Genomic DNA, 24390 nt, shown 5'->3' on the forward strand with positions numbered 1-24390 from the left:
TAAACAAGGAAATAAGCACCTGGTGAGAGATCTCATAAGCCCTTCCAATCCTATGACGTTGGTACTGTTATGTCTATTTTGTAGATGAAGGAACTGAAGCTGAGAGGTTATGAAAGGTGTCCACGGTCACAGTTGTACACTAAATGGTAGAGAAGCAGACGTGGGCACCAGGCACCTGGCCCCAAATCCCGTTTTCTGGCTCTTCACTGACCAGAGCCTCCTCGAGGGTGGGGATCATCCAGCCGCGACCCTAGCGCGCAAGCGCTGGTGGAACTTGTCAGAGGACGAGCGGAGGGGAGGTCGCGGGAGACCACCTGGGCGCTAGACGAATGCCTTCCCAAGGAGGGAGGTGAGGAGGAGGAAAGCACAGCTGGGAGAAGCAAATCGTCATCTTGCGAGGCGGCCGCAGGGAGGATCCAGCCAAGACCGCAAAGCTGACGGCCACGACTTTCCTGGGCTGAAGTGAGTCCAGCGGGGCGCCCACCTCCAGTGCTCTTTCCTCCCCGCCCGCCAGCCAGCCCGCCAGCCCGCGCAATCCTGCAGTCGAATCCAAACTAAGAAACGCTGGGGCGCGGGTTGGGAGGGGTGGCAGTTGCTGTTAGGAATTTAGGCCAATCAGTCCTAGGCCCCACTTCTCTCGACCAATAGGAAGTGGGCTAAGGCGCAGAGGCGGAAAGTGTAGCTACAGGAACAGGCATCAGAGCCAATCAGCCGTCAGCCTCGTTCCTGTCCGCCAACCAGCGGCAAGAGCGGGTCTGGGGGCGGGAGGCCGGAGCAGCTGTCAGGCTGAAGTCCAGCGAGCTAGCACGGTGGGGCGGCTGGAAGAAGCGCGGCGCCGGGCCGGGCCCTGGAGATGGTCCCCGGCGCCGCGGGCTGGTGTTGTCTCGTGCTCTGGCTCCCCGCATACGTCGCGGCCCACGGTGAGCGGAACGGGCAGGGCTGCGGGGCGGGGCTGGCCGTCTAGCTTGCTCGCGTCTCGGGCCGGGAGTCACGGGTCACCTTGGGACCCCGCGAGTTCGAGGCAGGGCAGATCTAGGGACGGGCGACTGGAGTGGTGGGTGCTGGCCCCCAGGGACGTGAGCAGGGCGCGGCCTGAGGCTGGGCTCTGAGTCCTCAGCTCCCCACGTCGAAGCAAGACTCCTCTCCACGCCCCCAGTAGTGCCGGCCCAGATGGCTGAAGGGGCGACCAGGAGAAGGAACAAGGGACAGTTAGAGATATTCCAAGCTGGAGATAGTATGTGAGCCCTCACATACATATACAGGAACACACATTCTTACACGTGGGCCCCCACGTACAAGCACACACGTACACACACAACCTGTTTGCACCTAAAGGAGCACATAAGTATATACACCCATACACATATGTGAGCACATACATATACCACACTTGATTTACACAGATCAGCAGATGCAAAGGCCAGGCAAGATGTGTGTGGTAAGGAGGAGGGGTTTAGTGTTAAAGGCGGCTCATTGGAAATATATCTGTATCTCATGGGAAGTCCCCACTCTCAGGATGAAAGGCTGTAAAGCCCAATGCCAAGCCAATGGAACTCTATCTGGTCTCTGTGATTTGGGCAGTAGAGGACAGCTAAAGCCACAATCAGTCCTAACCCCCTGACACACAGTAGTGGCTTCATAGTTTGTTGACTATTTGACCAGCTTCCACACTTCCACATTCCTCTATCTCTCTGGGCTAAGGCAACCAAGGATTCAAGTCCAGGCAAAACATCAAACTTTAGTGCTGTAGAGAGGATCCCACACCCCAGAAAAATCTGGTTGTTCTGGAAATTCTCTCCCTCAGTGCGACTGAGCTGAAAATAGTTGTTCACTCCTTCAACAACCTTTATTGAGCACCCACATATCCTAGCCACTGTTACATAATGTGGATACAGCATTGAACTAAGCTACAAAACTGTGGGTTTTGCCTTAGTGGAAGAGACAGACATTAAACAATTCTGAATAGTGTATAATTACAAATTATGTTGAAAGTGTCAATGGAGAAAAAGTACATTTTGAATGGGCATAGGGAAAGGGCAGTGATAGGGCAGAGGGGTTTCTCTAGAAAGTGACATCTAAGCTATGACCTAACCAAAGAGCAGAAGTGAGCCAGGTGAAGAGGTAGAGCTGGGTTGGGGGCAAGGGTAGGAAGGCTCCAGATAGAGGGAACAGTTGCAAGAAGATGCAGAGGTGAAGAAATTGAAAGGAGGCCAGAAAGGAGTAGATAAGGTTGTAGTAGTAGCCAAGGGCAGATGGAACAGGACCCTGCAAAGGGTAGTTGTTGAAGGGTACTGAAGCCATAAGAGTGGTGACTTGATCATATTTGCTTTAAGATATTTCAAGAAGACCCCTGGCTGTTGTTTGGGGAATGGATGGTAGAGAGCAAGAATGGAGGCAGATAAACCAATTAAGAAGCTGGACCAGTCAGGACAAGAAATGATAGTGGCTGGACTAAGAGGATGGCAATGGAACCAGAGTCAACTTTTAAGTTTTAGTACAAATTGTTTTATACCTAGGCTACCACATCGCCACCTTGAAACTCTCAGGTCCACTTCAGAACAAAGAGGGATGGATCCTCGGAACACAAGAGCTCTCACTCTTCCTGGCTCATCAGTGCAGCAGCAGCAGCTGTTATCTCTGGGGTTACTAACACTATCTGCATCAGTTCTATCCTCCCCAGGACAGAGATCATCTATCTCACCCACCTGGAGGACTCACTTGGCTGAAGCTGGGTCCCTGAGCCCAGATTATAGCCAGCCCAGTTGTACGCAAGTGGTCCATGACCTGAACCTGAACCAGCTTGTTCCCTGGAAGTTTCTTACCTGTACTCTATCTTTCAGGCTTACGCATCCATGATTATTTGTACTTCCAAGTGCTGAGTCCTGGAGACATTCGATACATCTTCACGGCCACACCTGCCAAGGACTTTGGTGGTATCTTTGTAAGTTCAGGGAGACCCTTTGTCTCTGCTCCTGTCTCCACCCCACTAAGTCAAGGTGACCGTCTCATCCCTTCAACCAATACCTGACTGCTAGGACAGGGAAGGGTGCACAATCCAGGCCTGCCCTCCAGGGGCTGCTGTGCAGGAGGGAAGGGCTTCCAGCTAGCTATTCCCCGGGGTGTAATACAGACTTGGGCACCAGACAGAGAGAAGCTGTCTTCTCTGGGGACATGAAATCGTGAAAAACCAAGGGCTCTGCTAGCTGTCTCTGCACTATGTGGCTTACGGCAAATTACTTCCCCTTTCTGGATCCTACCAACTCCCCTACATATCTCATGAAAAGGCACCGTGGAGTAGGACAACTAGATAAGCCTTTGTGAGAATTTAGTAAAAATACTCCAGTGCCCAGCACACAGAAACCACTCTATGTTTCCTTCAACTTTGTGAGGAACCGGTAGAATGGGATGGTCAGCCTGGTCCTACAACAGGCATGTCTCCTCACGCTCTGACCTAAATGTCTTTCAGCACACAAGGTATGAGCAGATTCATCTTGTCCCTGCGGAACCTTCAGAGGCCTGTGGAGAACTCAGCAACGGTTTCTTCATCCAGGACCAGATCGCTCTGGTGGAGAGAGGGTAAGGAGCGGACAGACACAGGCACAAGAGGAGGGCAGGTGTAGGTTAGATTCTGAGATCAGTGTTGGGAGTGGTGCTTTGAAATAGCGGTTCTTAAATAATTCATGTTTTTAATGGTCTTTAAGAGATGTCTTAAGATTACCCATGCCTTTTGGCCATTTACGTATGAGCCTTTACAAAAAATTCTCCACGGTTCTTCTCTCATCCTTCCGGTGTGACAGTCTGGAGGAGGGGTAGCTAGGACCCTGCCTTTCCTTTGGTCTCATCACCACCTCTTCCAGGGGCTGCTCCTTCCTCTCCAAGACACGGGTGGTGCAGGAGCACGGCGGGCGGGCAGTGATCATCTCTGACAACGCGGTTGATAATGACAGCTTCTACGTGGAGATGATCCAGGACAGTACCCAGCGCACAGCTGACATCCCTGCCCTCTTCCTGCTCGGCCGAGATGGGTGAGGGCTCCTTGTCTCTGGCTGTATCAGCACCAGGCTGGGTGCCATGACTTGGGGAGGTCAAGGGCAATCACCAGTCCCTTCCCACAAGCCTCTGTTGGAGGGCCGAGTCCTTGGGCCAAAAATGTTGGAGGGCCCCAGTTGAAGGGCCAAGTCCTTGGGCTCTGGAACTCCCAGAGTGATGGGGACAATGGGGTATGATGGGGTGCTGAGAAAGTGACCATCGCCACCTTTCTTCATGCCCTCCCAGCTACATGATCCGCCGTTCCCTGGAACAGCATGGGCTGCCATGGGCCATCATTTCCATCCCAGTCAATGTCACCAGCATCCCCACCTTTGAGCTGCTGCAACCGCCCTGGACCTTCTGGTAGAAGAGTTGGTCCCACACACCAGCCATAAACAACTCTGGGCTGGGAAGGGGAAATCCAGGAATTCTGCTATTTGGGATTTGGGGATAGCATTTGAGGACAGGTGGAGCCGGGTAGGGGAAAAAGGCTTTGGCCTTGGCTATGCTAAGAAAAGCTGTGCCACTGGCTTTCCCTTCCTTGGGGTCCCCAAATGTCTCATGCTATGGGAATAGACAAGAGCCAGGCCCCAGAGCTTCTGGACTAGAATCTGGAACACGGGCTAAGGGCAGGTGGCCTGAGAGCCATCTGTGACCTGTCACATCCCACCTGGCTCTCGCCTCCCCTTCCCAGGGTCTCTTCAGTGTACTTCACAGCAGCTGCTGGAGTGGTGTTTGAGGAATTAATAAACCCTCACTGACTTTTTAGCAATAAAGCCTCTCATCAGGGTTGCAACTGTGTCCTAGAATAAGAGCATGCAGGGTGGGAGGGGCCTTCACTCTCTCATCTGGTCCCATGCCCCTGCTTTGAAGGGAGGAAACTGAGGCCCACAGAGGGTAAATGACTTGCTCAAGGTCCTTTAGAACCAGTGCTTAGGCTGCTAATCTTGGATCCCAGCACACTCTACCTCCTGCTCAAGAACTCAGGAAGCTGTAGTTCAGTTCCCTGAGAAGACTCCTCTGATAGCCTGGTCCTGGGGATCCACGCTGGACCTCAGAGGAGGTCCTTGCTCTTGGCATTTACACAGCATTGTAGATGTGACCAGGGAGGAGCCTGCTGGGGGGCTGCAGCTCCCATCTCCTGCTATTGCCTGGTCTAAAACTATGTGCCTCTGTGCCAACTATGTGATTGCTGCATGCCTCAGACAGCTTGTCAAGTCATTCTACACAAAGCATTCCTGCAGAGGCCTGTCACCACTCACACTTTATTGAGAACAGTGGGCAGGCGGGGGCATGAGGGGTGCTGGCTACTGTGAAGAACCCAATAGGCCAGACAGGTGAGCTCCACCTGGCTCATGATCTAGGATAGAGCCTATGGGGTGGGCACCTGCCCTCTCAGATATCCCTCAGCAGGGGGTTGTGGCAGCCCCCGCCCAGGGAAAGTAGGCAAAGAAATCGCAAGTGATAGGCTATAGTTCCCACAGCATCCAACCCAAGAGTGAGGGGTAGTACTAATCTGGGGGTGGAGGGGCAGGTGACACAGACAGGGCTTATCTCAGAATATCTAGCCTAGCTCCTCTAGGTTTCTGGAAGACTTCAGTGTTCTTCTGTGGAGACCCTAACGATGGAGATTGAGGCCGGGAGAGCTCCTCACTGACCCATGTTAAACTGATACCAGGGAAGCCTCTTGAGCATCTGAAATTAAGGAGCACAGGCCTGTCATCACTCAGTCTCAGCCATGCTGCTAGAGTCCTCAGTGGGAAAGGAGTGTGAAGAAGGGGTCATCTCCCCACATGCCCCTCTTGAGAGAGGCAGAGGCCTCTTACACACCCCCACGTGGCCAGCTACTGTGCCAGGGCCTGAGAGGCAAGGCACAAGGTACAGAGATTCTGGAATCTGGGGAAGGGGTTATACTCTCCACTCCCCTGGATGTCCAAATAGTGGGGGTGGGGAGAGGAAGGTATTCCCCTGGTTCAGTGTCCCCAGCACAGAGCCTTAGGGAAGGTGCTCTGGAGACCCAGTTGCTCCTTCCTGCCTCTCCTAGCTGTGCCAGCAGGAGGCAGTTGCCTTAGCAGCCACAAAGGTGGGAGTGGGGAAGAAGGTGAAGGCATCTCACCCCTCCCCTTTCTTCTTCAGTGCCGTCAGGCCGATCTCTTGTTACCCCCGTCTGTAGTAGGTAGAAAGCCGTGAAGCCTCAGGTGGACAGGGAAGCATGGCCATGGGGCCAAGTGGAAGAAACACTGTTTCTGACCTCTGTTGGAGTTGCTCGCCGACTGGAGTGGATACCTCAGTGTGTGTGTGTTTTGAGGGGGCAGCACTGAGAGGCTCAGTGACCACGCAGAGCCTGAGCCACTCAGCAGTAGTGTCCAGGGCATGAGGTCTAGTGGGGGGTGGCGTGCCTAAGGTCCAGCTTCTGTACTACTCTCTGGCAGAAACAGAGCTGGAATGGAGGGGGGGAAGCAGGCAACGGGAGTGGGGGAGTTCCTTCCAAGCCTCCTCTCTGGGGGAAGTCCCCCTTTTCCTGCAGGGTCTGGGGCAGGCCCCTTCCAGGCAGGGTGACATCACACATCGGTCATCTCATCCCCCAGCTCTGCATCCTCTGGCTCTCCTTCCTCCTCTTCATCCTCCTCCTCCTCCGAGGTCACGTTGGGTTCATCAGCCTCTGCCAGGCATTTGGGGCAGGAACAGACAAACAGATAGTTCTCCCTGCAGGAGATGGGGGGTGGGGGTGGTGGTGAGGGTGAAGTCAGGCAGTAACCAGGATGGAGCCTCCCAGAGCCCAGCCACCCACCACATCCCAGCTGGCACCTGAGGATCTTGTGGCGGCTGTGGCGGCTGCGCTCCCGCTGACAGCAGTCTAAGTAGCTGATACAGATTTCCTGGAGGGCAGAGAAGTGGTAGAGTCTGACAGTCTGTGCTGTCTCTTAGATGGGATCAGGGCCTCCCCAACCACTGTCCCATCTCCCAGGAGCTAGGCCCTCATTCATTTCCCTGTGCTCTCAGAAGGCCACCAAGAGGCTCAAACAACCTATGTCTGAGACAGAGAGGGGACAGTGGTTAGCCTCAGGCCACGACTATAGGCAGCCAATGGCTAAGGTCTGTGGCCATTGTCAGAGGTTATCTTGACATGGTGCTACTAGCTCTGGAAGAAGATTCAACCAGGCTCTGCGCACTGTGCTAACAGCCAGGACTCCAAACCCCAAACCCACACGTGCACCCATAGCCCATGCTACGAAGAGCCATCTCTTGTTTTCTTGGAAGCTGTGGATTTGTTGATCAAAAGGTGGCTGGGGACAAGAACCTGGGCATGCACTTGTCTCTGAATCACTGCTCTGAGGTTTTCTGGTTATTTTTTTTGAAGAATTGGGGGTACTGTGGGTTTGAGCATAACCATGGGTAAAAAGACTCCTGCCCTGGGTCATGTGGGGATCAGCTGAACAGCCTGAACTTGGGGCTCTAGCCACTGTTGCTTCCAATCCCTGGAGAGAACTTGCAGGGCCCACCCCCCACAGCTCCTAGCCCTCTCACCTCTCCTGGCTTGATATCCTCCAAGGCCGTGACATGCAAAAGGAAGTTGTTTTCTGGGAAGGAGGTCTCTGCATTGGGGACACAGCTGTGGTTACCTGGGTCACAAGAGGCAAGAAATAAGGACTGCTAATAAAAATAACAGCCTCAACTTGCAAAGAACTGGGTCCCATCCTTCCTTGTTTTCTGATCCCTGCTAGGGCTACAGAGGTCCTGGAACCCAAATTTCCTGACTCCCTCCATCCAGTGCTCTTTCCTAAAGACCACAGAGCACAGGCACAAATGCACTTCCTCTTGCCACCCCCTCCCACCTGCCATCACTGCCCTTGCTGTCCTCAGCACTGGGCAACTTGTTCTCAATTGTGTTCCTAGTATCCCACAAAGGGAAGGACAGGGCCGTGAAAGGGACCCCATGCCAGACAATTAACTCAGTTGGCAACTGGATGTCTGGTAACAGCTGAGCCAGTCCCCCTGCGAGCCTAGTTTGGGAGGGGTAGCATGCCCCAGACCTTGGGAGGGCTGACAATGAGGAAACCAGAGGGGGGAGGCTGAGATCTGGAAAAGACAGTTGTGTGATTGGCTCTGCTCTTCCCTGTTAGGTGCTGATGAGACCACCCTTCTAGCCTAAACTCCCTCCTCCCAGGAGCCTGAGGGCAGTGGTTGTGCAAGGCCAATGCTTCTCTTTGCAAGGAACAGAGCTCTGTGTCCTGCCTTAGCACAGGGCCTGGCCCACTGGAAGGTTTTATATATAAACATATATTAAGGCACAAGCAATCCAATGAATGAATGAATGAATGAAAAACTGATGCAACAAAAAGTCCCAGGAGAATCCCCAAGGAAGCCCAGACCTAATCCTGATCCCAGACTCCTCCCCACCAGCCTAAAAGGGGCTGAGAGAGATGTACCCCTCCTCAATGCCGGGACTCACAGCAGCTCTGAAGCACAAAGAGGCCAGATCCTTCACAGTTAAGAAACTCTCCAGTTGCTGTAAGACAGTAACATTGTAGATGTTATTCTATCCATTTTACAGGTGGAAAAAGAAAACTAGACTTACAAGGATAGGCACTGGTTCCACTGTCTTGCCACCCAGTCACTACCATTTCATCTAAACTTGCTTCCAGGAGGCATAAACCTTGCTTTTCTATAAATGACATCACCTTACTTGTCCAGCACCCCCCTCCCCCAGCATCCAGACTCTATATGGATCTCAGGGTCATGTCTTATCTTATTTGTCCTGTGGATAGATGTGAAGCTTCCTATAGGCACATAGGGATTACCTTCCCCAACCATTAGCTCAGAACCCCCTCGGGGAAAGACTGTGTGTCTGGCTAGGGGGTCATTCAAGGTTGGGTGAGACCAAGGCTCCATCTCACCAACCTGCCTCGATGTCCTTGTACAGCTGGTCAATGAAGGCGTCCAGCTGCTCTCGGTCCTGAGGCTTCAACTCCAGAGCGTCACAGGCATGGACCCACTGGCTCAGGGAGCTGGGGGTCCCAGGCATCCATGGTTGGAGAGAAGGAGGCCCAGCTCCCAGGGCTCTCCACCTCCAGACAGGTTAAGCCCATTTCTTTCTCCAGGGCAGGGGCCCATCTTCCCCAAAAGACCAAGGCTCCCAGGAGCAAACTACCACCTCAGTCTTTCTGACTCCCACCACTGCATCCAGTCCAGCTCTCCTGCCACAGAATCAAACCCTAATCTTGAAAGGAAGTGTGGCTACCTTCCTCTGTCAATCTCCCGCCCAAGCCCTGACAGACAAGTGCAATAGCTTTGGAACATTCTCTCCTAACCTGGTCCCAATTCCTTGGCCATTGGTCCCAACAAGAGCAAAGAGAGACCGGAATCCATCTGGTGTGAACCACTGTGGGGAGAAAGAAAAATGAGCGCTCAGATTACAGCCACTCGCTTTTTCTCCTGAAACAACTCTCTGTTCAGGAAGTCTTCTGTGAGTCAATCCCATCCCAACTTCACACCAAGTCAGTCTTGGCTTAACTCTCTGAGTAGGAGATGCTGACCCGGTTGCTCCTGGAGAGCTGGAATGACCAGGAGGTCACTGGTCCCACCTTCCCCATGCTCACCTGGCTGAGCGCCTCCTCATAAAGGGCCTCTGTGAAGAGTCTCCGTAGAAGTTCCAGCTGGCCCTGGTTTAGGGGAAGCAGGGAGAGACCTGTATCCTGGGGATTTCCCACTAGCACCCAGGCAGGGCCCAGAAGACCAGGTAAGGAAAAGAAAAGGGGCCAGCTCTGTAGAATGAACTTTCCCTGAAGGCAAAGGAAGGCCACAGAGTTCTTACTTCCAAAGAACCTTGGCAGTCTGTTGGCCTGTTCCAAGCCAGAGTGGGGAACCCCAAATTCCTATTTTCCAGGAGGGCTGAGGCAACCTGGCTTCAGATGACTGTCCTCGCGACCACCTTCCAGGCTCCCTGACCTGGCCTCCAGACAAGCTTGACGACCCCCTCCTCTCCTCAGAATAAATGCAGGAAGGCCCACCCCAGCTGCCCTTGAAACCCTGCCTGCACCTTCAGGCAGCTCCTGCGTGGAAGTCTGCTGTCCTCAGTGAGAATGTGTAATCTTTGGGTGGGAGTGGGCAGTCAGCACATTGGCAGCTAAAATGCTATTTCACGCCTGCTCCCTGACCCTCCACTTTCCATTATACTGACTTACCCGCCACTATCCTATCATGAGATTCTGCCTTACCATGTCAGGGCACCCGACCCCTCCTTCCTGTTCACCCCACTTCTCAACTTTCGGTCCCTGTTAGGTCACAAAGTTAAATAGTGGCAAGAGGATAGGTTCTCTGAATAGATTTTTGGCTCCAGGCTCTGTGGCTGCCAAAGGACCAAATGTGGAGCTCCCCTCAGGTAGCCACAGAACATCCAAGGCTATTGGGATGAGGGGATCATGGGGGAAGACTGACCTTGAATTTGTCCCCCAGGAGTTTGTGGACAATCTCCTCCTCCTCATTGGCTGTTTTATTACAGAACTGGGAAAAGAGCCTGATCCAACGATCTTTATCCTTAGCCTGCAGGGAACAAATATACTTCAGGATCACATTCGCATATGCCTGGGCGTGCACGCGTGTGCACGCACGGACTCAGGGACACCCATCTCCTTGCTGTCCCTCATACCCAGGCGGGAGAGTAGCCTGTGATTCTAAAGCCTCTGCCATCAGCGAAACACCATCACACATGAGATTCTAGGTAGACCCTTCCTTGGCCTGGGGACTTCCTTCCCATCCTGCCCACACCCAACCATCTCCCCAACTGGGCCAGGCTGGCCAGTTCAACAACACTTGGAAAAAGAGGAGAATGGGGTTGTGGAGCTCCAATACTAACAGAATGGGTTGGAGTGGCTTCTCTCACTTTACATAAGAGGCAATCCTGAGAAAGTGGCACCTGTAAATTGAATGTGTGAACTGTTGCTGCACAGGAGGTCCTCTCCTAGATCAGAGGCTGCAGGAAAGATGAGTCTCCTGCCAGATTTATGGTTAGCTGCTCCTGAGTTTACACAGCAAGCAGCTCTCCTTTGGAAAGCGCAGAGGGAACTCTGCATCCAAGCCAGGGACTTGACGTGAGGAGGAGACTGAGGCCAAAGGGCACATGAGGCCAGAAGGGGCTTCCGTGGGAGGTCTGGGTGGGCTTACCTGCTTCACTGTGGCCACCATCCGTGCCATCAACATGATGCTTGCAGTCTCGGGGGGGTAGTGAACACTCCTGGGGAGAAAGAAAAAGATTTGGTCTGGAAATCCCCTCCCCAGTAGCTGTGTTCAGGGAAGCCCAGTCTGATCACTACAGAGAATCCTTTCTATCAACTCTATTTATAACCAAAGAGAGATGTCATTGGCAAGGATGAGGGCAGGCCTTTACCGCCCCATGGGCTTAATGGGGCTCTTCCTGGGAGTGTGTAAAATGCTGAGGGTAGTGGGACTGGCGGCTCACACTGAAGGCAGGGGGTTGGGTGATGTGACTTCTGTTTAACCCTAAGACTGGAGGAAAGATCTGGGGATGGCAGTTTAAAAAAGATGACTGCATCTGCTGATCTCAGGCGGGCAGGCAGGTCGAGAGGGAGGATAAAGGGAAGAAGAGATGAAATGCTACCCACCTCCAGGCCTCCTGTAGCTTATTGAGAGGATGCAGGGGGTCGTCCTGGGAGGGCCCTGGGCACAGGACCTGATGGTACTGCTCGGCGGCCGCCAGCCGACACTCCGCACTGCAGTACATCACCTGGTGGAGTGGGTGGAGGTCAACACCCTAGGATCTGGCCATGGGGTGAGGCACAGACCTTCCTTAGTGGTACTCACCTCCTCTGACTGCACTCCTTCTACGAACAGCCCCTGAGCAGTAGCTCAGTGACATCGTAAGATGAGAAAGCACACACCGCCCGGGGGCATGTGAGAGGGGCACCCAGGCTTGTCGAACTATGGGAAGGAGAGAGCTTTCAAGTAGAGGGAAGAGCCCCTGCCAGGCTCCTGGGAAGAGGGCAAGTTCCCACTGAACCAATTTTCTAGATAGCGGGACCGGGACAGGGAGAACACAACTGGAATAGTTACAGCCTTTTGAATGTCTTACCCTACATTATGGCTCTCAGGGGCCACGAGCAGGTCTGTTGTCATTCCTGTCTCCCCAAAGAGGACTTCGGCTAAGCCTTCTCCCACCAGCTCCCTTTCAGGTGCACTCCCCAGGGATGCTCACCTGGCAGTGGGGACAGTGCTGGTGGAGGTCCTTGCGCACGGCACACAGCTCAGGGTGAGGCAGAACCTGGCCCGGTTTCCCAGTCAGCCTCTGGGCATTCTCCTCTGCCTTCTCCAGTGCCCGAAGGCAGTGGTCACAGGCTGAGGGAGAGAGCCCCATGTGACAATGTAAGTGTCTTTAGAGCAGGGGCCACATTTTGTCTTTTTCACAGAAGCATCCCTAGGGCTAAAGATAGTGCCTGACACTTGGTAGGTGCTCAACAAATGTTTGGGAAGTAAGTGAATGAACAACTGTGTTAAAGAACAGAATGGGTGCATGATTTCACATGCATTCAAAAGCAGATTGGGATTTAGTCTATAGGGCTCCCCTCCTAACCCCCAGACTGAGCTTTCCCCACATTCTGGAGCCAACTGACCCTCCTTTCATGTTTGTCTCTAGCCTAAGAAAAGTGTGAAAAAACCACGTGTCTGGAAAAGCTAAGGGCATCCTACTTGCTTCTGACCCCTAACTCAGCCTGTTTTGACCAAGGGGCGAGTGGCCTCCTCTTGGTGGAGAGCTGCCCTTTGGCACAGAGCCCTTCCACATGATATCCAATCCCTGATACTGCAGGTCACACTGAGTTCTGCCTGCCTGACAGTCCTCCCCCAGGAAGCAGGCTGGAAGAGCCCATCCCTCGCTCACTCCCAGCCCCAAATGGCCTAAGACTAGAGACAAGCATGATTCTCAGGCACGGTTCTCCAAGATGAGCTTTTCTCCCAACACCTGAATTCCCAGAGACATCAGCTAGTGGGAATGTATGTAGCTCTCTTCCATGCATACAGGCAGCTGGCCCAGCAGCCATGAGGAGTGGACGAGATGTGCTCACCTCGGTAGCGATAAAGTGCATTCCAGAGAAACTGTGCAGCCACCAGGGGCTGTTCTACAAAGATGGTCTCCCCTTTCCGGATCAGCTGTGTGGCAAATAGGCCCTTTCCCTAAAAGGGAGAGAAGGAATAGGATGGCCATAAGGAAAGAAAGCTCCCAGAGGGCTTCCCAGCATCACCCCCCGCCACGCCTCCCTCTCAGGAGAGGCCTCTGCCTTGGGAGGGTTCATGGAACATGGTCACCTCCCCCCCCCCCCCCCGCCCACCAACTGCCTCCTCTGGAAATGTAGCTCTGACCTACTTTCAGTCACATCTCTTTCAGCCTGCTCAGAGCAGAGGGACTGGGATGGGGAGGGAGCCACACTGTCAGCCAGAGGAGAATTTTTGGAATGGCCAGAGCAGGGCCAAGTCTCACGGCAGGCTGGAGCCTCCTGTACTAGCAGCCGGTAACGACAGGGCAGTTTTCTTCGAGTCACCCATGTGTCCCTCCAGGATCCTGGCGGTGACACCACTGCTCAGGGTTGCAAAGGACTCCTATGCCACAGGAGAGAGGGAGGCCTCGCCTGTGGGAGAATGTGCCCTATCTCCCTGGTCGATGGGGAACTCACCAAGTTCTCAGAGTTATGCTGAAAGGAAGGGTGAATCCTAGCACCAACCCTAACACTACTTGCTGTGAACCTTGGAGCCAACTGCTTCACTTCTTTTTCTTTTTCTTTTTTTTTAAGTTCATTTATTTAAGTAACCTCTACACCCAACGTGGAGCTCAAACCCATGACCCCGAGACCATGAGCCACACACTCCACTGACTGAGCCAGCCAGGCACCCCAGTTGCTTCACTTCTTGGCAATGGTTTCACATATGAAAAGCATCATAATGATACCTCCCAGGTAGTTTCCAGGATGCCATGATAAAGCACAGGTGAATGTACCTTATGAGCTTTAGCTCCTTATTACTCTAAGTGAGATGATAAGTGGGCAGCATGGGCATCATTTGGACACCTGTTAGAAATGCAGAATCTCAGGCCATGCCCTAGACCTGCTGCATGAGAATGTGCATTTTAACAAGATGCCCAGGTGATTCAAATGCACGTTAAAGTCTGAGGAACTCTGGTCTAAAGCACTGTAAACATCATGTAAGGCATGAAGGATGAGAAAACAACTGCTGAATTGCTATTTCTCAGATGTGCAAAGGGACTCAGGAGACAGCTTCAGAACCCTGGCAGTTGCTGGCTCTGCCGGGCACTTGTTCCCACTATTCACTTAGAGAAGAGGGGTGGTGCCCCTGCCAGCACTGAACTGTCACAAGAAGAGAAAGAAATTAAAAAAAAGATTTGACATAGCAGTAAAACGTCCTGTCATGTGGCCTCTCAGGTAGCTCCCTGTTTCCTTCTAGCATTGGCACTGTGGCTAGATAGCAGCACCTCCCAAAGTCAGAGAGGCAGGGATGTGTAGACCAGGAGAGCCCTGAGCAGAGGGGGACAGCTGGAACAAAACCTCTGGCCAAAGCCGTTGATGCACCCTTGGTTGTCTTCTTAGAACCCCACCTCCATGCCTTTTAGCCCTGGACCCAATCTGGCAAAATGAAAACATGGCCTTATTTTATGGGACAAAGGAGTATGAACATGGACCCACATTATCGCTGACAATCTCAAATCTCAACATTGGGCAAATATCAATGTCTTTCCCTCTCTTTCTGGAGGATCAGATGCAGAAAATATTTGGTAATCAAAATAAAGGGAACAGAATCAGAGCTGTTCCTTTATGAAACCACTCATCCCCCAAACATAAGGCAGGGTTCCAAGAATGCCACTCTCATTAAATATTAATTACCAAGAGGCTTGGAGAAAGCTTATGCCTTGAGTGGAAAGGGCATAAACTTGCAAAGATATTTCCAATTTGAAAAATAAATTTTAGAAAAAAGATTGTGCAAAACTCTAAGACCATGTAGTAAACTTTAAGAGCTTTACTAAATGGATAATTTTCTAGAAAAATACAAATTACCAGAACTGAATTCAAAAGGAAGGAAAGCTAGAGAAAGAAGCAGTGCTGGTATCTGGCTGACCCACACCAGTATGGCATTCTGGTTGGCATCCACTGTCTTTGGTCAGACAGTATCATGTTCTGTCCCTGGCAGAGTAGTTGGTAAATCTTTGAAAGATCATTCCTGCCAATATCGATAGAAGGAATACAGAAAATAGTCAAAAACAACCCCCATGTGAGGCCCCTAGTCCATATGGTTCATGAGCCAGCTCCCTCAAACCAAAGAATAAGTAACTCTCATGCTATTTAAAAACTATTTAGTAACAGAGAAAAAATGGAAAGCTTCTCCATTTTACCAAAAAACAAGCATAACTGTGATGCAGTAACCTGAGGAAGATAGCACAAAGAAAAAAACGTCACAAACCAATCTCGCTTGATGAACATAGATGCAAAAAGCCTGGAGTAAACCACCTTGTCAGCATGTCTGGGTGTGTATGTGATTTTCTCCAGCAGAAGATCGTGTGTGGGAATAGAGAGAGCAGCCAGCTCATTCTTCCAGAGGTGGGGTTTGACAGAAGGCTGGGACAGGACAGCTGGGCAAGCAGAGTGGCTGAAGTGATGAGGTCAGAGGAAGAAATAAAGAAGAGAGGGGCTGAGAGATAGGGGACTTAGTGAAGGGAAAGGTCAGTGTCTCTGCCTGCAAGGAGTGATGGAACTGGGATACCATCAAACTGAGCCAATCAAGAACAGAGGTGGAGACAGAGATGTGAGCAGCTGAAGAGGCCAAGGATATTGGGGAGCTGCTTTACCACAGAAGGAAAGGAATGCTCCAGATGCACTGGAGAGGAAAGAAGGCAATGGAAGGTTGGGGTGGGGAGAGCAGGAGGCAGATGACTAGAAGGCTGACATCTTGGGCAGGGACCAGGTATATGCACTGCTGGTATACATGATAAATTATTCAACCTCATCAGTAAACACAGACTTGTAAATTAAAACAAAGTGATACCATTTTGCACGTATCAACTGGCAAAGTTAACTAGTAAAGAAAATACTCCGATGAAGAGAACAAAAGGATGTGTGCACAGAAACTGAGCTCCAGGACCTTTGCCCTCAGGGATGAAAAATAAAATACAACGCAAAAGTGCATAAATAAGGAGGTGGCTGAATGAACTGTGGCAATCCCTTGAAACAGACTATTACTCAACTCTTAAAAATATGTATAAATAGGTTTATTGATGTTGATTTCCTGCTGCATCAAACAGAGGTTCCTAAAATTGTGACTTTAGTATCCACATATTTGCACAAGTATAGGATTACGAGTGATTTTTATCTTCTCTTTCCTTACATGCATTTAGAGTATTTTTCTACAATTAACTTTTAAAACACGATAATATAACCACAAAACCATATTGCTTTCCTGTTTCAATGCTTCAAATGCTCCCACGGGCTTCGAGCTCTAGTCCAAATTCCTTAGCATCCCAAGGCCTTTGTGAGGGGTCCTGGCCTCTCTCCCCACCCCATTCCCAAATCTCACTCAGAAAGTTCCCCGAGGGCCCACTCACTACCCTCACTACCCTCTGCTCAGCCAGTCCCCGCCCACCACCCCCACGGCCCAGCAGCAGAGTACTCCAGCCTGGACCAAAAGGCCCGGCGCCCACCCGGCCCCGCCTGGAGCAGCAGGAGCAGGGCAGCCGGAGGGCGCACCGGGTCCCGTAGGGAGGGGGCGCGCACGGAGACTACGGAGACTTCGGAGCCCACCGATTCACCGCGTGACCGCCCCGGAAGCCTGCGCGCGGGGACAGACGGGGAGCCCCCGGGCCGCGAGGAGGGGCTGAGCCGCAGAGTCGGAACGGCTCAGGAGCTTCTAGGCTCCGGGCCTAGGGTCCCGCGAGGCTCTCTCCAAGGCCGGACACGGTAGGTGCCCCTGGCGGGTCTGCCTCGGCCTCACCTTAGCGCTGCTTACGAATCGGACTTCCACGGCGACCGGAGCCCGACCCGACACACCCACGCAGAAGGAGAACACGTCGCACATGGAGGCCGCCATCTTGGGCGCGCCTCCGCCTTCTGACCCTTGACCTCGCCTCGACCCGGGGGGCCCCGCCCCTCTCTGGCCCCGCCCCCGGCGAGTGTGTCTCCAGGCTGCTAGGGTTTGCGCGCTAGCAAGTACGAATTGGGAAATTGGGATCCCTTTAATCTGTGTTTAGGTCGATTGGTTCGATGGCTGGATGTCGCTGGGTCCGCGTTTTTTACATCTGTGCAGTTCTGCGTCTGTGTCTTCGTACGTACCTATGTATCATAGCCGGTGCGTGTGTGTATAGTTTTGATGTATCTGTGTCCAGTTCGTGTTTTGGTGTCTGTTGTCTCTGTCCGCCCAGTGTCCCGTCTAGAGTCAGGCACTCTGGATCCAGCCATGGGGTGGGACAGCGGCCGGCCAACTTATACCCTCTCTGACCTTCTACCTGAAAGGAACGACTAGCTTGCCCTACCTCCCCATCTACAAAGTCGGGCGCAAGAATTCCCTTCTCCTTGGGCCTTCTGGCAGCGGGGCAGACAGCCCTTCGACAGATCAAGCTGGACTTGTGCTTCTCTCAGACCCTTCAGGGGCTTAAGGGACTTTGCAGCCTAGGGGTGGTAGAAGGGGGTAGATGGTGGAGCTCAGGTCTGAGGACCCCTGAAATTGTGTGAAGTGAGTGTACATATACATATTGTCCTGGGAACAGCAGAAGGCCCTGTTCTCATTCAGGACCCCAAAAAGCTGGAACCACTGACTTACAGCATCTGTCCCCACAGCCAAGTCTGACAACCATGCGTCGTTTCCTTGTCCTCCAATTGATTCTGTGCTCCTTGAAAAAGGATGTGTCTGCTTCTGTTATGGTCTCATGGTCATATTGGGGGATTGGGTAGGCCCTAGTAACTGTTGAATAGGTTAACTGTTGATTTTTTTTAAAATTATTTTTAAAAGGTGAGTCAATTGAGGAGGCAGGTGCTGGAAGTGGTAGATGCAGGTAGATTCCTTTGATTAACAGAGTGGACTTTGGGTCCAGCATTAGGAAGGATTTCCCTGAAGACAGGGGGAGAGAAGAGTTCTTGAAGCTGGACCCTGGCCTCAAGCCTGTGGCCTAGTGTCTAGGAGAAGATGGTCTACCACCACTTGGAGGCATGTGGTTTTTCACCTCTGCTCCCTGCCCTTCCTGTCTCCCTCAGAACACAGCAGACAGCAGTGGGGACCGTGCCTTCTGTCACCGGCAGGTGGCAGGGCAGGCCTCCTTTCACCAGCTCCCCTCTACCCAGAAGCCATTGGAGATTCTAAATCAATACTCTGAACAGAGGCCTGCCCAGGAATGTAGAGCACTAGAGAAATGAGCTCTGGAATTGCTGGTGACTGGCCTCACAGGGGTAGGCTATCAGCAGGCTTCTTAGAAACGGAGCAGATTCCTGGGAAGGAAAGGGAACCATGAGTTAGGGGCTTGAAGGGGAAAAATTATAACTGTCTCATGGAAATACAGCAGCGTTTGTGAAAAAATGCCTGCTTTGGCAAAGGCAGAGCCAAATTTCTCTGTACAATGATGGAGAGGGGTCAAAGTGGGTAGCTAGAGGGAAAAAGATGGGGTCAGGGAAGCATGTCTGTGCCTAAGCAGACAATTGGGGCTGAGCTCCTAAAAGTGGTAGCAGTTCAGACAAAACCAGAAAACTTTGGGAAACTCTGAAGTAGGCTAAATGGTTTACCTTTCCCTCCTCTTTACTCTCATATCCACCATCTCTGGTGGGGAAGAGGCTTCTAGGCCCAAATACTGATTCAAGGAAGCCCCTTCTCCACAGGCAAGCCAGGAAAAGATTAATCCCTGGAGGGGCCAGTTCAGTTGCAAGCACCACACCCCCAGGTGAAGGGAACTTATAAACCTTAACACTTGCTGAACACTTAGCACTGGGCCTGGCACCCCGTAACAGCTTTACAGACATCCTGTCAGCTCTGGGAAGAGTAAATTGTCAATGCACCCATTATACAGATGAAGAAAAAAGGCTCAGAAGTTCCCGTGGGTGTCCCCAGGAAGAACTAGCCCAGACAGCCTGGGTTGAGCCTTTGTCCCAGTCCTCAGCTGTCCACTCCTGACTCAGTGTCTTCTCTCTGGATGCTGCTGTCAGAGCTGCTGGAGGGCTCATCCTGGGAGGCAGCCATGGCAGACACAGCTGGTAGCTTCAGCCTTTGCTGCTTCTGATACTTGACCCTGCGGTTTTGGAACCAGACCCTCACCTATAATTGGAGGCAATGGTCAGAAATTAGAATGTGACCAGCAGTTCCCACTGCTTCCCCCATTCCCACAGTGGCCCCTGATCTCTGGTCCACATTTGATCTTCCTTCTAAAGGAAGCATCTCCTTCAAAACACCCTTCCCTATAATTTTAGACACATTCATTCATCCAACAAGTATTTATGGAGCTCCTACTATGTACTAGGCACCATCCTAGGTGATGGTGATACAGTGGTGAGCAAGAGAGGTATGGTCCCTGACCTCATGGAAGTCACAGTCCAGAGAGAGAGAGAGAAATAAATATGGAAACAAATCCATAAACACAAATGTGAGTATGAACAGGGGTCTGGCCCTCCCTGAGGAAGCAGCACTTACGCTAAGGTTCACCGGATCAGAGGCCAGTTTTTTTTAAATTTTTTTTTTCAACGTTTATTTATTTTTGGGACAGAGAGAGACAGAGCATGAACGGGGGAGGGGCAGAGAGAGAGGGAGACACAGAATCGGAAGCAGGCTCCAGGCTCTGAGCCATCAGCCCAGAACCTGACGCGGGGCTCGAACTCACGGACCGCGAGATCGTGACCTGGCTGAAGTCGGACGCTTAACCGACTGCGCCACCCAGGCGCCCCCAGAGGCCAGTTTAATGGGAACAGAGAAAAGCAGGCTGGGGCAGGGGACAACCTGTAGGAAGGCTCTGTGGTAGAACCAAGCTTGGTGTGTTGGAGGACCAAAAAGAAAGAGACTGGCTGAAATAGCTGAGAGTGAGATGGGGAAGTGAAGGAAGGGAAAATGGAGAGGTCAGCAGAGCCCAGATCACCTAGGACTATGGAGGCTATGGATAAGGAGTGTCAGCTTTCAGGCTACTAAATGGGATGTGACATAGTCCTGTTTGCATCTCAAGTGAATTGCACATCTGGCTGCTCTGTGAAGAAAGGATGAAAGGAGATGCAGGGAGACAGCTGGGGGCTATTGCAATGATCCAGAAAGAGCTGGGACTGGTGTGAACTACGGGCAATGGAAAAAAATGAAGCGATTCCAGCTGTACTTTGAGGGTAGAGGTGACAAGGCTTGCCGATGCAATGGAAGTGGGAGAGAAGGAAGAATGTAGGATGACTTGGTATTTTGAGCAACTGGATGGATGGTGGGACCATGAGTAGGGAAAGGAACAGATCTGGAGAGAAAAAGGTCACAAATTGAAGTTTAGACTTAAGTTGAAATGCATACCCAGGAAACATCCAAGTGGAGACCTCAAGAGGGTAGATAGAGGCATGCCTGGGTGGCTCAGTTGGTTAAGCGTCTGACTCTTGATCTCACCTCGGGTCATGATCTCACGGTTGGTGGGATCAAACCTGCGTATGCTGTATACTGACAGTGTGGAGCCTGCTTGGGAGTCTCTGTCTCCGCCCCTCCCCCACAAACGTGTATGTGTGCTCTCTCAAAATAAACAAACTTTAAAAAAAAAGAAGGTAGGGGTGCCTGGCTGACTCAGTCAAGAAGAGCATGCAACTCATGATCTTGGGGTTGTGAGTTTGAGCCCCATGTTGGGTGTAGAGATTACTTAAATAAAACAAATAAAATTAAAAAAAAGAAGGTAGATAAATGTACAAGTTAGGAAAAAAAGGAGTGAGCTAAGATACAAATCTGGGAGTTGTTGGCTTATAGATGGTATTTAAAAGCATGGGAATAAATGATGGGGCACCTGGGTGGCTCAGTTGGTTGAGCATCCAACTTCAGCTCAGGTCATGATCTCACCGTTGGTGAGTTCGAGCCCCGCGTCCGGCTCAGCCTGGAGTCCGCTTTGGATTCTGTGTCTCCCTCTCTCTGCCCCTCCCCTGCTCATGCTCAGTTTCTCTCTCTCTCTCTCTCTCAAAAATGAATAAACATTAAAAAAATAATAAAATAAAATAAAATAAAATAAAATAAAATAAAATAAAATAAAATCGTGGGAATAAATGAGATCAGCTACAGAGACAATTTGAGGTCACAAAGAGTACCCTACAAAGTTGACACAGAGGAAGTGGCCAGAGAGCTGGAAAACCAAGAATGTGGTGTCCAAAAGCCAAGAGAAGAATGTGTTTACATAAGAGGAGAGGTCAACTGTACTGAGTGGGGAATAAGACGAGGAAAGCATCTGTTGACTTTGGCAACATGGAGGTCATTAAGAGACCTGGAGGAGAAGTTTTGATGGAATGGTAGGGAAAGAATTCATATCAGAATGAGTTAAGTAGATGGGAAGTGAGGACATGGAGTGACTATAACAAATTCATGGGAAGTTTGCTTATGAAAAGAGCAGAAAAGTGGTGTAGTAGCTCAAGTGAAGTATAGGGTTCTAGTGAATATTTATTATTATTTTTAATATTTAGTCCCTTGAACACACTTAACTTCATGGTCAGCTCCCTTTTTAACATGGAAACATAAGTTCTAGGTTAATACTAGGTTAACATAGTTGTTCCCATTATGTGATTTCAAACGGGACTACTTTCCTCATTCATGTAGGAAGTGTGCCAGTGATTAGGGCCTGTCTCCCTCAGTGACCTGGCACAGAGGAAGAAGGCCCATGTCTTCCCCTCAACCTCACCCAGGGCCTTCTGGAGAGCAGTGTCTGCCCCCAGGCACAGCCCTGACCCCACAGGGGTCCCTGCTCCCACCTGGTTCTCCGTAAGGTTGAGCTGGGCTGCCAGCTGGGCTCTCTTCTTCCCCACTAGATTGTGCTGTTTTGTAAACACTTTCTCCAACTCTTCCAGCTGCTTCAAGTTAAACATGGTTCGAACCCTCTTTTGAGGTCTCTCAGTGTCCTGAAGTTCCTCGGCTGGAGCCCAGTCTGGAGTGCCCCAGAGGCCTGAGCAGTGAGCCAGCTCTAAGCCTAAAAAGCAGATACACACACACACACACACACACACACACACACACACACACACACACACGTATTTAGGTATTAAATATGCATAAAATACCCCTGGAAGAATAAAGAGACTGGTGTCATTGGCTTCTTGTGGGGTGGAGTTAACCAGGTGACTGGGGGACAGGAATATAAGGGGAAACTCTTCTCCATCTGTCTTAGGAAACATTGTGGAGTTTGAACTGTAGGAATGGATTACCTATGCAAAAACTAACTTGAAACTGAGGGGCACCTGGGTGGCTCAGTCAGCTGAGCACCCAACTCTTGGTTTTGGCTCAGGCCACGATCTCACGGTTTGTGGGATTTGTGCTGAGTCAGGCTCTGCGCTGACAGCCTGGAACCTGCTTGGGATTCTCTCCTTCTCTCTCTCTCTCTCTCTCTCTCTCTCTCTCTCTCTCTCTGCCCCATACCTGCTCAAGCACACACTCTCAAACAAACATACATTAAAAAAAAAACTAATTTGAAAATGAGATTAACTGTAATACAAAGCAGTAAGCTGCAATTCAGACCTCAGCTGTGTGAGGCAGTTAGGGAAAGTTGTTTTGGAAACTTGGGCATGTCGCTCAGATGCAGTGGCACGAATCTGGATAGGGTTGAGAGCCTAGGCTTTCTCTCAAGGGAAGGGTGGAGAAATGCCCAGCTGAAAGGGGTGGAAATGCAGAATGGAGAGAACCCAGGAAGTAGGCACCAGGTAAGATTATGTTACATGGATCTTGGTATGGGTTGACAAGGCTTGCGTTAATCTTGCTCCTGTTTTCCTCAAGGGGAGGTGAGGAACCGTGAATCAGATTGCCAAAAATGGCAAAAGCTCCTGTGGGTGGATGTAAATGCTAGAGGAGAACGTTAGGTACACAGTTAAATTCTCCTTGGGGTTTAAGTGCCTGAGCCCCAGAGCCCGAGGTTCCTCTTTTAAGAACGGGTTACGCAAGCAGACTCAGAGAGCAGTTAAGTGTGGGGCTTTATGCTCACCCGGACTGGGCGTGAGCGGTGGAGGCAGTACTGGGGTGCCGGCATTTGCCAGCTAACAGCTCTTCGATGAACCTCACCACCGCAGCAGCCGCTTCTCCCAGCTAACTGGGCCGTGCGTTCCAGAAGAGAGCTAGTTTGGGGAAGAGTCTAAGCTAACAGTCGTTATTCAAAGGGGCTGTGGAAGGAGCGAGAGACTAATTCTCCAGAAGGGACGCTCTGCAGCTCCAGGGCTGGTCTTGTCCCAGTCTTCCGAGGCCCCCTCTGACCTTCCCCGCACCTTCTGCTCTGCACCCGCGCGCTCACACACATCTCCCCCCACCTCAGCAGCGTGCGTGCGGGGGAAGCCTCGTGCAGTGGTCTGTTCTCGGCCAGTCCCTCTCTTGGGCTTCGGGTTCAAGGGCAAGGTGAAGGGTCATTGGCCCCCTTCCCACCGACCGTGCGTGGTTCTCAAAACTCAGGGACGTCTCTATCCTGTGCCCGCTGTCGCGGCTGCCACGCTTCGGCCGCCCGCCCGGTTCCCGGGCGCCCGAGCAGCTCGTACCTGTGACGCCGAGGCCCTGGACGCCGAGGCCCTGGAGGCCGAAGAGGTGAGCCACGCGGAGCCCCGTCCGGGGCAGCTGGGGGCACGGCTGGTAGAGACTCACGCTCAGGTAGGCCGGCAGCCACGTCGCGGGAAACCGGGAGGGAGCCGAGCCGAGGTCCGCGGCGACGCCGGACATTGGGGCGGCGGCGGGGGGCGCGCGGCGGGCAGGCCTGGCCAGGATGGCCTCGACGGAGAAGGAAGACTCGAGGCGCCCGGGAGCGCGGGGCCTGCCTGGACCCGCGGGGCGGCGCTGGAGCTCCGAGGTCTCGTCTCCTGCGCCCGGGGGAGCGGGCGGCCGGCTGCCTCGCGGCACTGGGCTGGGCATGGCGCGGCCCCTGCCCTGTCGGGCACAGGGAGTGAAGCCACGGCCTGTGGGCAGCCGTGCAGGGAGCGCGAGGGACGAGGGGGAGCACCACGCAAAAGGGAGAGAGACTTGTTGGCCAGGAGCATTCCCGGCGATGGACGAGGGCTCTTAAATTTGGCGAGGCGGGGCGGGGCCGGGGTCGGCCTTTTCTTCCAGCCGCCTAGGCGGGGCCACCAGCGCGCTGCGAAGCCCCCACCCTCCAAAGCCGGTCAAGCCGCCAAGTCAAGGTGGGCACTCCCTCCCTTA

General features: G+C 52.2%; 3 protein-coding genes across 3 annotated transcripts; 1 reads left to right on the top strand and 2 right to left on the bottom strand.

Annotated features, from left to right (window-relative positions):
• The first annotated feature begins 759 nt into the window (after nt 1-759).
• Nucleotides 760-4821, top strand: PRADC1 (protease associated domain containing 1). The gene is made up of 5 exons (XM_025932466.2): nt 760-920; nt 2841-2941; nt 3467-3576; nt 3858-4025; nt 4276-4821. The coding sequence occupies exons 1-5, from the start codon at nt 854-856 to the stop codon at nt 4394-4396; spliced, it is 567 nt and encodes a 188-aa protein (XP_025788251.1). The 5' UTR covers nt 760-853; the 3' UTR covers nt 4397-4821.
• A 443-nt stretch (nt 4822-5264) lies between these two features.
• SMYD5 (SMYD family member 5) lies at nt 5265-17169 on the bottom strand. The gene is made up of 13 exons (XM_025932417.2): nt 17032-17169; nt 13107-13215; nt 12242-12381; nt 11652-11773; nt 11194-11263; nt 10468-10572; nt 9630-9692; nt 9342-9412; nt 8932-9038; nt 8483-8539; nt 7558-7652; nt 6838-6908; nt 5265-6735 (listed from the first exon to the last, which is right to left on the bottom strand). The coding sequence occupies exons 1-13, from the start codon at nt 17125-17127 to the stop codon at nt 6591-6593; spliced, it is 1251 nt and encodes a 416-aa protein (XP_025788202.1). The 5' UTR covers nt 17128-17169; the 3' UTR covers nt 5265-6590.
• A 563-nt stretch (nt 17170-17732) lies between these two features.
• NOTO (notochord homeobox) lies at nt 17733-24217 on the bottom strand. The gene is made up of 3 exons (XM_086700844.1): nt 23739-24217; nt 21978-22192; nt 17733-19335 (listed from the first exon to the last, which is right to left on the bottom strand). The coding sequence occupies exons 1-3, from the start codon at nt 24103-24105 to the stop codon at nt 19177-19179; spliced, it is 741 nt and encodes a 246-aa protein (XP_086556970.1). The 5' UTR covers nt 24106-24217; the 3' UTR covers nt 17733-19176.
• Nucleotides 24218-24390: the final 173 nt, after the last annotated feature.

Source organism: Puma concolor, chromosome A3 (assembly GCF_028749965.1).
Source record: "Puma concolor isolate L17-30 chromosome A3, mPumCon1.1.hap2, whole genome shotgun sequence".
Classification (NCBI taxonomy): Eukaryota; Metazoa; Chordata; class Mammalia; order Carnivora; family Felidae; genus Puma; species Puma concolor.